The sequence below is a fragment of the Squalius cephalus genome, assembly GCF_949319135.1.
Source record: "Squalius cephalus genome assembly, chromosome: 16".
NCBI classification, from domain to species: Eukaryota; Metazoa; Chordata; class Actinopteri; order Cypriniformes; family Leuciscidae; genus Squalius; species Squalius cephalus.
Genome location: NC_137137.1, coordinates 17020900 through 17033667, shown reverse-complemented (window position 1 = coordinate 17033667; position 12768 = coordinate 17020900). Strand labels below are relative to the sequence as shown.

The window sequence follows — 12768 nt, the reverse complement described above, 5'->3', positions numbered from 1 at the left end:
TTTAAACTTAATTGAATGTACCGTTTACATACTTAAGCAATATCAAGAGCACTACATTTACATTTCTGCATTTGGCAGATGCTTTTATCCAAAAATCAAATGTCCACATTGCCGTTTCTGTGGCCTAATACTGCATGACCTGATGCAGAAAGAATTAGCACAAAATCACAAGCAATGGGTTGATGTGAAATCACATGTTTCATGAACATTGCCAGAGGAGTACAATATCTTGTTGCAACAGAATGACGATAACAAATCTGCTACATTTTTTTTTTTAACCTTTATGGAGTTTTCCACAAACAGGAACAAAATAAGGCAGCAAAAGTCTTTTTGAGCACTCTATGATGATACAGATAAGATCAGGATCAGCAGGGGCGTGAGACAAGGCTGTATTTTGTCCCCTTTTCTTTTCAACCTCTACGCTGAGGTGGTCGTGTGAAATTTAGACCTGGACTCGTCGAATATTGTTGTGAGGATTGGGGGAACCATCAACAATTTGAAATATGTGGACGATTCAACCTTGCTGACTGAAAGGGAAGAGGACCTGATACATTTAATTTTGAAAATCAAGAAAGAAAGAAAGTGAAAAGTGGGTCTGCACCTTAACATAAAAAAGCAAAGATCATGATGACAGCACCTAGTGGAGAAGATCAATGACAAAGAAATTGAATCAGTTCAGGATTTAATTTTTTCTTAGATCAAAAATTGACCAAGATGGAAAATCCACCCCTGAAATCAAGCTCAGGGTCGCACTGGGCCACTCTGCAACGGTTGGTATGAATAAGATATCACTCACACTACCAAAAGCGGTTTAGTCAGAACCATCATCTTTCCCAAGATGTTGTATGGGCGTGAGGGTTGGACAGTAAAGGCTGATTTATACTTCTGCGTCGGACCTACGCCGGAGCCTCTACGCTGTAGGCAACGCGTTGGTTTTCATTTATACTTCTGCGTCGTTGTCCGAGTTCACGCGCGCAGAGGGAGCATGTGAAACCCGACACACATTGGTCCTAGCAGACCAATCACAGCGCTTGCGTCCGCGTAGAGTTGACGCGTTGTTACATTTTTGGAGAGGTGCACGTCAGGGTACGCCGAAGGGTACGCGCGCTACACACAGCCTACGACGTAGCTACGTCGTAAGTTCGACGCAGAAGTATAAATTAGGCTTAAAGGAGAACTCCGGTCAATTTTAACATTGAGCTCATTTTATTGTACATTTGGAGTGCTGTCAATACAGAGAACAACTACAAAAATCGGTGTTGCCTACACCGAGTTATTCTATTTTTAAAAATTGCACCCTGTTGACTTCAATGGGGCAAGTACTAAACCTGCTTTTAGCCTCTTAACATCCTTGATGTGTCATTACAAGTGCACAGAAAATGTGAGTGATTCCTTCTGAGTGAACACGAGTGGATCTGACTGCAGTAGATGTAAAAGATATGTATAAAAATGATGTTATTTAAGCCAGCGCAAATACCTGTTTACATCCTGTTTTTCGGTTGAAGTCCAAAGTAGTCGATTGCCGAGTTCACGCGCGTGATCATAGGTAACTAAACCTATGCGCGTGAACTCGGCAATCGACTACTTTGGACTTCAAACGAAAAACAGGATGTAAACAGGTATTTGCGCTGGCTTAAATAACATCATTTTTATACATATCTTTTACATCTACTGCAGTCAGATCCACTCGTGCTCTTGTAATGACACATCAAGGATGTTAAGAGCCTAAAAGCAGGTTTAGTACTTGCCCTATTGAAGTCAACAGGGTGCAAATTTTAAAAATAGAATAACTCGGTGTAGGCAACACCGATTTTTGTCGTTGTTCTCTGTATTGACAGCACTCCAAATGTACAAAAAAATGAGCTCAATGTTAAAATTGACCGGAGTTCTCCTTTAAGTGAGGCCACCAGAAGGAAATTCGATGCATTCGAAATGTGGTGCTGGTGGAAACTGTTACGAATATCATGGATAGCCAGGAAAACAAATAAAGAAGTATTGGATCGCATAAAATCAGGGACGTCACGATGAAATCACTAGACTACAACAGTTATTTTGGCCATGTTATGCGAGCAAACTCGCTAAAGTCAGTAATGTGTGGAATGGACAGTGGAATCAGAAGAAGGGCAAGACAAAGAACTCGCTGGCTTGACACCATTAAAATGGATACCAATATGAACATTAAACAGTTGAAAGAAGCCGTGCTCGAGTCGACAGGATAGCATGGAGAATGCATGTCTATAAGGTGAAAGGATAGACTATCTTCAAATTTATGTTAGATAATATATCTAATAGTTCTCAATGAAAAGCATTGGATTTGTGCCCCTGATGATTTAAAAACAAAAATAACAAGACTCCAAAAATGTATATGTGGAAAGTGTCTCATAGAAAACCACAGTCAAAGAGCAATACTTAAAAGCTTTCACAAAGCCTACAAAACACATAGTCAAACAACACAGCACGAGTTGCGATGCTGCATAAATACATGTTCTAGCCTTATGGAATACAGTCTTGCTGAGTAACTTTCACTAACATGCTTTCCCAGTTACAAATCAACAAAATCAATGGCCTGTGGGCATTTGTGCATGTAGAACTTTGGGTTCATGCTTGTGTTGCAGTGCAGATGCCGAGGTTGTGTTCATGTCTGCTGGGTTCAGCTGTCAGCCGTCACAAGAAAACAAAGCGTGTTCTTCCAGTCTCGAGGGTGTGAACCATTAACTAACTGAGAATGCCTTTTAAAATCCTGAATTGGATTTGAGGAAGCAAACAGGATGTCAAATTGTAATTCAAATCCAATGTAATAAGTAAAAAATTAATGTATTAAATTTAATGTTTGAAAAGTTTGGGTTAAATGTTGTTCCACCACAGACTTCCGGCATATGTCATCAATATACTATCAACAGATTGTTTATTTTGTAACATTATATGTAAGCAATACAATGGAGATTTTGTGGGACTGTATGGCAAAATTTCAATTGTTGTGTTAGTTGTTTTGACAATATATCATTTATTTAAGAGGTATATCTCTAATCAGTTTTACTATTCTACCTTGCTGGGAATAAATATAAATCATCACTTATATATTTTTTTCAATTATTTATTTATTCTGTACTAAAGAAATTCCAATTCAACATCCTGTAGCTGATTCAAATTCCAACTCATGAACTGAAAAACAGACATTCTTAATGTTTTACATTCTTAAGTTTGAAAATTACATCTGATATAAAGAATTTATATTCATTACGGATGCCCATTTCAGTCAGCCATGCCTTGCTCTTTAATCTTTTTTTTTTTTTTTTTAATTTTCATTCAAATCATTACAATGTCAAACTGTACACACTCAGTTCTGAGCTGCTCCAGATCACATCAATGTCAAAAATATACTTTGTCTTTCTTTCGGAGCAGCAAATAAATAATTTGAATCCATCATTCGGACAGCATTATTTATCAGGAAACCTCCGAGAGTTCAACACAGTTGGCTGTCTGCAGGTACAGGGCTGATTTAATGTGAAGTGGTGAGGACAGATCCTTCACATCAGTAATGTCAAATACAGCATGCTTCCTGCATGCAACGCCCTCATTATTCCCAGTGAGCGGCGACTCTGGATGCCTCGGTGCCGGATGTCTGTGGGAATTAGTGAGTTCCATAGGCCGGTTGTCTAATATGGAGTTTTCCGCGGTAACAGGTCTGTGCGTGTGGCCGGGTTCGGCACTTTCACAGCTGCTGGTGGTGCTGCTCTGCTCGGTGTAGAGGTCTCGCGCCAGGCCGTTGACTTTAATCCGAAGTGAATCTGCCACGCTCGTTCGGGTTGAGGTTCGGGTGCTCCCATTGCAAGAAAGAGGCTCCCGTCTGCCCAAGATGTGATATCGTACTATCTTCCGGAAGGTGTATCTGAACTCACGTATGCGGTAGGCGTAGATGAAAGGGTTCACGACCGAATTTGCATGTGAAAGGATTATAGCCAGGTACATGATAAGAACAGGTGGCCGGTCACACCGAGGACAAAACAGAGTGAAACAGTTGATGATGTGCAGCGGCAACCAGCACACAGCAAAGAGGCCGACGATGATGGCCAGAGACTTGGCGGCATGGACCTCTTTCTGCAGGGTGGAGCGGGACTTGAGCTCGCACGGCATGGCCTTGGACTCGATGCATTTGAGTTGGTGGCGCGCAGCCATGAAGATCCGCAGGTAAATGGCCAGCATGAGAAGCAAAGGCACTAGCACGCAGGCGAAGAAGTTGAAGTAGACCATGTAGTCCATGACCACCACCTCCTCGAACAAACACTGCATCATGCCGGGCGGGCAGTCGGTGCTGTTGATGGGCTTCTCTGAGCGGGCTTTGTGCCAGCCAAGCATGGGCGTTAGACCGATGATAACCGACAGAACCCAGCAGATCGCTATGATGCCTTTGGCGCGCTGCCCGGTTACTAGGCTGTTGTATCTGGAAGAGAGAGAAAATCATGTTTTTCAAATTCCCCAGCCATAAATGTTTGTTCCAGATTGTCTGGACTGCACATCTAAAAGGTCCAAAGTACTAACAAAAGTAAGCAAATGACAGCATGGCTGTAAACCTAGACACCCCTGTTTACATCATGCTGGAATTATGTAATTATTAGTTTCCCAAGAGTAAAAATATCTCATGTCTCATAATTGCGACTTTTCAGTTCTGACTTTATATCTTACAATTGCAATTTTATTTCTTATAATAGCGATTTTTTTTTTTAAATCTCACAATGTAACTTTCTATATTCTGACGTTATATCTTAGAATTGCAATTTATTCTTTTATAATTGCGACTTTATAGAAGTTATTTAAAGACTTTATATGCATTTTAATTCTTTACTTTAAGTCTGAAACTTCCAATAATTCAAACAGCATCTACCCATATTTCTGTCATTTTAATATAGCCAGTGTTACCTTGTTTGCTTGCTTTCTTCCTCTAGATTTTACTAAAGAATACATTTGTGAATGTAGAGATGAAGATTTTTTGTCTGTCATCGACAGCAATATCACACACAGATACATTTTTGTCATAGAAATTAATATTAATATAGCTCAAAGTAAAATCTGGTAATTATGGTAATCCCGACACAATGTGAACAGAGAATTAGAACAACCTTGAAGCAACCACAGTGCTAATGATCCTAGCATCCATTCACAGTATTTCCAGCAAACTCTCCCATTGGAGCAATTAAGAAGAAAGAATGTACTCAGAAATGTCAGCGTTTGGAACAGAAATCTATTTTCAGTCGTTTTTTGGGCCAGTGTGGGAGAACAGCTGAGTTCCTTGGCCTCTATTAGTCTCATTCTCCAGATGTAGAAGTTCAGTGAGCCGCACAGAGAAAACATCCCCATCCCCGACCCAAAACCTGCTGACAGGACGTGGACACGCTCGTGGTCTATCACACATCTCATTGAAAACAGCAGAACTGACCATTCCAAAACAGAATGAGACACTATTATACCAAAATTTCCTTAATCTCCTTTAGCACGTTAGCAGTACATCCTGAATAGTGCTAATCGGCTCATCATGAGGTATAAGGAGTTTACGGAAAAAAAATTGTCATCTGATAAAAGACTGCCTGACAAAAAACAGAAGTGGATACTTTCTAAAGGAAATCTGTACAAACTATTAGCAAAAACATTCCAGAGTAAATCAGATTTACGAGAGGTTAAAGACAGCCTCAAAATCAAGAGTTTTCAGACCTTGCCATGTTCTTAAATCATATTCACCCAAAAATAGCCAAGAATCTGATGTTTGCTGGAAAGACACAATGTGTGCTATAATGGAACCCTAAGTTTATTTCAAATGAGTAACTATTTTAATGCATGGCTTGCCCCGACAAACGGGAACAGTGCCATGTGTGTTCATTTCCTGAAAAGACCATCTTAATCCAGCATGAATCTCCATACTGATCCAGGCTGGTTTCCCTGCAGAAAAAAACCCCATCTTAGCAGGCCAGCCTAAGTTGGTCTACTTGTCTTAGGTCGTCTCCCAGCCTGGTCAGGCTAGTTTTAGAGAGGTTTTAGTCACATTTCAGCTAAACCAGCAAAGCACAGCCCAGTGTGCACTTTCAGTAGGGTTATGCTGGTCTAGTTGCTTTGATGTTCCAAAAAATGCTGGACAACTAGAAAGAAGAATGCTGGTTAAGCTAGTTAACCCTTAAATGCATGAATGTTTCGCCAATCATTATTACATATTCGGGTCTTTAGCGTCCTAGATGTATATCTAACACGGATGGATCTCTAACTGTCGCAATAGTATAAAACACTCCTGTTACTTTAATTACAATTGCAAAATTAAATAAAGCACATTAAGTTACCTTTTGGATTTTGGAAGGGTTCAATTTCAGCAAACGCTTTTTACCATCATCACTGTAATAGTCAGAGCTCATTTCCCCAGTACTTTCAGCATCTGGCTCATGTTCGCGATCTTATTCTCAGAACTATTGTTTTCAACATCTTCAAAACCAATATTTTAGTCTCTGACAGCTTCTTCACCAGATCCACCATCGAATGACAGTGTCACTAATATTTGATTGCGTACAGTGCTTGCTCTGCAGTAAATCGCTAAGCCATTTCAAGTTTTGTTGATGACACTTATGTGTTCTTTTGTTTTATGCCCGTGCGCATTATAAGTGGAACATCACGTCATCATTGTGTATCAGACATTGCCACATTGAGGAATCTAGGTGAATTGCATATTGAGTCATCAGAGATTCAATTATTGTTAAACACAAAAAATACGAACATTATTACACACCACGGGTCGCTATGGACCCAATACACTTTTTACAAAAAGATTATTCGAAAACAGGCATAATTCTTGCATTCAAAACATTCAAAATTCTTCCATTCAAAACACATGCTGGTTGGTAGATAACTGGTAGAAAACTTCTGAATGCCAAAACTATTTAACATTGGTGGCATGTAATTAATGGTCTACAAAATGTAATAATAAATAGATCCAGCTGACAATAGGAATAAAAAAAAAAACCTCCCTGAAGAAAGAAGAATATTCAAAACATGAATATCCTGAAAGCAACATTCTTCACTCACCTTAGCGGGATCTTGATGGCAATGTAGCGGTCAATGGCGATGGCCAGAAGACTAAATATGGAGCTCTGGGTCAGCACTAGGACGAAGCAGGCGATGAACAGACAACCATAGAATCTGGCACAGAAACCAGTGCTGATCACGATGGAGAAGGGGATGGCCAGCACACCCACTGCGATGTCCGCAATGGCCAGCGAAACAACAAAGAAGTTGGTGATGCTCTGGAGGTTGCTGTTGAGGGCCACTGCCCAGCAGACCAACACGTTGCCCAGGATGGAGAGCAGGGCAATCAGCAGCTCCAGAATCATGTACAACACGTCAAAGACATTGTTCAGCATGGTGAGGTCTCTGGGGAGAAAGGATGATGCCTCGCCTCAATGTCCATAGCTGCAGCTCGAGGCAACAGCCAACTCACGAGGCCTAGTGTCAGCCTTACCAGAAGACTGAGATGCCTTTAGAAGAATAATAAACGTTTTACAAAAGAATGTAAAAACGTTCCAGACTGTTGAATCGCTAGTTAAAAATGTGCCATAAAACTTTGTAAATCGTTTTTACAAGTATTAATACACATTAGAATTGTACCTCAGATCTTACAAAAAAAGATTTGGCATTAAATAAATACAACTAACAAAAACAAAAAAATTTGTTATGATCCCATGTCTTGATGTTAGACTTGATGGTCCAGTCCTCGTTCCATGTGTTGCTTGCCCTTCTTTCTATAACATTTAATATTCCACTGCATTCCCTGGAGAAAGAAGAAATGAAAGTATGTCATCAACAGGAAAACAAGGCTCTGAAGAGGACTGGACAAAAACAGATAAAAGTAAAAATTTTACTTTTTTTGGCAATGGCATTGACAACAATATGGGGTTTAAAAATAATACTGAGTGTTGCAGCAGCATGATAAGATTATCCCATTTCCTAAAGCTTAACAATGAAATACTGACACTTAATCGGGATTGACTAATAACAGCAGACTATTGAGCTTTTCCAGAGTCAAAGCCCTTTCTTGTAAATACAAATGGCAAGCTTTAACACATTGCAAGATTAAGAAACATATGTGAACACAAAAAAATCTTGAAGTGGATATTCTTTATCTCAGACTTTACATTTACCAGACAGTCCAGTAGTGATAGCCAGAAGCTTTTCTTTTGTTTTAGTGTTTATGGGAAGTCATTCCGAAGCCCTTAACTGAGAGTCTGAGTTATTTACCCCGAAGTGTTCCCACACTGCTGCAGAAGCACTCCCTGAGGTTACTCACCTCTGGAAAAACATGAGAAAACATCTGCTCTGCTACATTTACAGCGCTTTTCAAACATACATTACAAACATTTAAAACCGTATATATTCGAATCATTTTTTAAATAGCATTTATATATATATGCGTTACAATCTCATTCTATAGGGAATTCTATTGGTCCTAAATGGGTTTTTTATTTTCGGAAGAGAAAACGTCAATTTTGTGAACTTTTAGGACTACACTAGCATATAGACAACCTCAAAGCTTATATACAGGGAGTCAGGGACTAATATTTGCAACACAATGGCCTGGTTTCACAATGGCCAGGATTAGGCCTTAGTTCAATTAGGACATTTAAGTAGCTTTTATAAACATGCCTTAAAAACATTACTGGTGTGCATCTTAAGACAAAACAATGGCACTGATACATTTTAAGATATGTCAGTGCAAGTTGCTTTTAGTTAAGACAACACAAACATTAATTTTAGTCTGGGACTGCAAGCCTTATCTGTAAAACCGGGGGTAAGTCTCATGACATTTGACACAAAAAAAAAAGAACAAAAATGAATAGAATGTGAATAGGTGACTGTCATAAACAAGAACTGACAGTGGGGAGGTGAAAATGATTGTAGTAACAGGTGAGAAAACATAAAGAAGATCCTGACGCCCAGCCTCACAGCCATTGATATGGATCTGTGAGAGTTTAGGGGCGGGCTGACAATGGGACAACAGAGAAACAGGTCTCCAAAACATTGAAATGAACCCTTTGATCACTTTCCCAAAGAAGTCTTCTGGATTCAGTGCTTTGTGTTTACAAGAAGGCATTGTTTAAGCTATACTAGACAGATTGCGGGCCACAACCTGTGCCAACACCAGACTCAACAGTGGACCCTTGTGGATGGATGATGGAAAAGATCAGTCTACATCCATCCATCATCGAACACAGTCACAAACTCTATCTGGCTCAAATCTGATTCATTCCTTACTAAACCAAATCCAATATATCAGGGTTTGATAGCAAACCAATTCAAACTTTTCAGATGAAACAGCAAGACCAGCTCAGAACAAACAGATGTACTTCAGCTGTGTGCGAATGAAGCTTTTACAGCTGTTTTACTCTGCTTTTACCTCAGCTGATTGATAGGATCATAAAATGAAAAATGATCATAAAATGTTCCATTTCTCAGTTGAAAATCTGTTTTGATTCTTACATTCGAAGATTTATTTGCTGTTATGAAGTTAAAAGAAAAATCTGGGTCAAGTTAGATATAGAAATGATGTTTCAGTACATCTAACAGGCTGAAATCACAACACTAACGCTTAAAGAAAAGCTTTAAGGGCCCTTCCAGTTCTCCATCAACAAGTAAACCACTTAAGGCATATCAGTAGAAACAAAAAGTCAATTTTACACACACACACACACTTCTTTTATCATTTAACCATGCATTAGAATAGGCAGTAGTTCTGGTAGTCCTAAGTGTTACTGGTAACAAACTGAAATTTTGTCAGTCATTCAAAGATCTTATAGATTTTATCTATTAACTTCTGAGTCTGACTCATATTACTAGTATGTACCGGTATTCAAATTGTTGATGGTACGCATTTCTAAGTATTACTACAAATGGCTATTTCTTTACTTAATTACTTATTTTGTAGTAATTAGAAACTATACAAAAGTTGCTAGCATCTACAGTACAGTATTCCAGGTTTACTAGTGCTTATTTATTAGATACTAATGCCCATTTATGAGACACCAGTATTCAGCATCTATACCAGCAAACACACAATGTATAAAATAACAACATACTGTGCTGAATCAACACAAAGTTGTTGTTGTTAAAGTTAACACTTTAGATGTTAGATACTGTGAGTGTTAGGCACAGTGGGTGTTAATTTTTGTACAGTTTTGCTGCATACTTTATTGTTCAATTATAAATGATACTAGTAACAACTGGAAGAAACAGAAGTGTCTGCACTGTAAAAAAAAATGTGTTGAAGTGGTAAACCGTAAATAAAAAAAAAATTCCTGGAGTACTTTGTACAAGAAAATACTGGTAACACTTTGGTTTAGGGTCCAATTCTTACTATTAGCTGCTTATTAGCATGCATATTACAAGTTTATTGGCTGTTTATTAGTACTTATAAAGCACTAATGTCTTGTTCTGCACGACCATATTCTACATCCATTAATCCTACCTAATATCTAAACTTAACTACCTTACTAAATATTAATAAGCAGTAATTAGGAGTTTATTGAGGCAAATTTCATAATAAACAGTTAGTTAAAAGTGAGAGTTATACCTAATCTAAAGTGTGACCAAAATACTATTTCAGGTTTCTTTGCTTCAAAAATGTACGTTTAATTAAGTGTTACTGTACTTGCTGTTTCCATAATTGTTCATTTACCGTACTAGCATATTCTGAGTGAAAATACCAGTGAGTTCAGTGAATAGTTAGTGGTGAAATGGAAACATATGCTAATTCCTACAGGAATACTTACTAGCAAAAATAAAAACACTAGTTTAAACAGTATGTAGGCCTTCTACCAACAAAATACACAATGGTTAATTTTAAGGAATAAATGTTAAAATGGCTTGCCATGAACTGCAGTTTCATTTACACTGCTAATTTGCGCCCAAACGCAATTCAGTTGTAGCCTATATTAATCGTTTTCTTCTCAGTGAATTAACTTAGTTAGCTGTTTTCCGAAGTTGTGACAGAGCTGTAGTTGTGGTTGTTCCTGTATTATTTGTTTTGAAGCTAAAATATTTCAATGCCTGCAGAACTAGACACAGCATAAGTTTTAACTATTAGAAACAATCTCACTTGAATAATTCACTTTAATATTAAAAATGCAGGCAAGCTGTGTACGAATTATTTCATTCAAATGTATGCCACCAAATCCGATTTATTCGAAACTCCGCCGGCTCTTATTAGGTAGTTAATGGTTTCAACTTACCATCAGAGTTGATAACTCCTGGAATGACTGAATAAGAAAAATAAAACAAGCAGGACACCCCATGAACAAAAGATAAAAAGGTAACCCTCCGAAAAAGAGTCCTCAGTGGTTCATGATTCGTTAATGATTCCGTCGGCGCGTTCAGGCGTCAGCTGTGAGTCGCGCGCCCTAATATCAGTACTAAAAAGTGACAGACTAGGAAGAACCCTATGAGAGCCTGTGCTTGACCAATCCGGAGCCGGAGGTCTGGACGAATGTTTAGATACTGATACTGCTCCTTCCTGTGATCAAGTATCAGTGAAACAACTGAACTGCGAGTGCTATGTCTCTTGTGAGATTATCTGAAAGGAAATTTAAAAGGCAGAAGTAGGCTGCAGTATTCAAATTAGCTACTAGGCTATTTTGTATTGACCATGTAATAGGTTTTATTGAGATTTATCAACAATTTAAATGGAAATCTTTCTGTAAATATGTTTAAAAAAATCTATAAACCGACAGTTTCTCTGAGACTTTAGTTTTACAGTTAAACCAGACCGGTATTAAGGTCAATCTGAGTTTCATTCACACGTGACAGTGAAAGACAATAGGGATCTGTGCAGGAAAGCAGGGCAATTAATTGGTCTCATTCACGACAAAATGCAACATTTTTCCCTATGTAATGACTGACGTCGTATCTAATCTTAGAAGTGCACTAATCATCCCACACAACACCCATCCTTTACAACAATAAAGAGCACAAACTAAACTCCTAAACATCCACCATCTCCTTTCCTCAGACCTTTTGCCGGTTTGTAAATGACCTGTTAAATGTGTTTAAGACCAAGTTAAGAAAAGCCTTCCAGTCAAATGGGAGGGCGACCACAACGCATTACAATGTTACTTGAATGACCAGTCCGGAAAGTAAATTAAAACCTAATTTTAACCTAAATTTAACCTAAACCTAAAGTTGTTCACCTAGATTCATAAAGACCAATTAGTCTATCTCTGAAAAATGTAAAGCCGAAAAGTGATTTCTCTGCTGAGCTAAAGAACTCCTGAGAATTAAATGGTTAGCTAAATTAAATGAACAAAAATGCAAAGAAAAACATAACTAAATCATACACACCACAACTGATTCATTTAGGAGAAAAAGCATATTGATTGCTCTTCACATTTATTTATAAAAAGGAAAACATTTACCCTTTTTTATTAAGATAATGCTCTCATAATTATATATATAAAAAAAACTAAACAAAGGGCAGCAAAAGAGTTCAAGAACAGAAAATAAACTGGCATAAAGTAACAATCTAAAAGGCAACAGCTGGAGAAGCCTTTTGCTGTATTACATTCATATTAATGTGATGAAAGCTGGACGAAGCACATCAAACAGACATATACTGAATACAGGTCCATCTCAACATGCCTCTTTTTTTTCTTCTTTTTTTTTAGCAAATCAAGCTGATATGAGGCTCCTGAACAAAACATTTGGTCAGGTTCAAACAAAGATCAATCTGTCATTTATTTAAAATGAATA

General features: G+C 38.2%; 1 protein-coding gene across 1 annotated transcript; it reads right to left on the bottom strand.

Annotated features, from left to right (window-relative positions):
• Positions 1–2367: 2367 nt before the first annotated feature.
• Positions 2368–11594, bottom strand: adora2aa (adenosine A2a receptor a). The gene is made up of 4 exons (XM_079897109.1): positions 11256–11594; positions 7639–7801; positions 7060–7508; positions 2368–4441 (listed from the first exon to the last, which is right to left on the bottom strand). The coding sequence occupies exons 3-4, from the start codon at positions 7392–7394 to the stop codon at positions 3445–3447; spliced, it is 1332 nt and encodes a 443-aa protein (XP_079753235.1). The 5' UTR covers positions 7395–7508; positions 7639–7801; positions 11256–11594; the 3' UTR covers positions 2368–3444.
• Positions 11595–12768: the final 1174 nt, after the last annotated feature.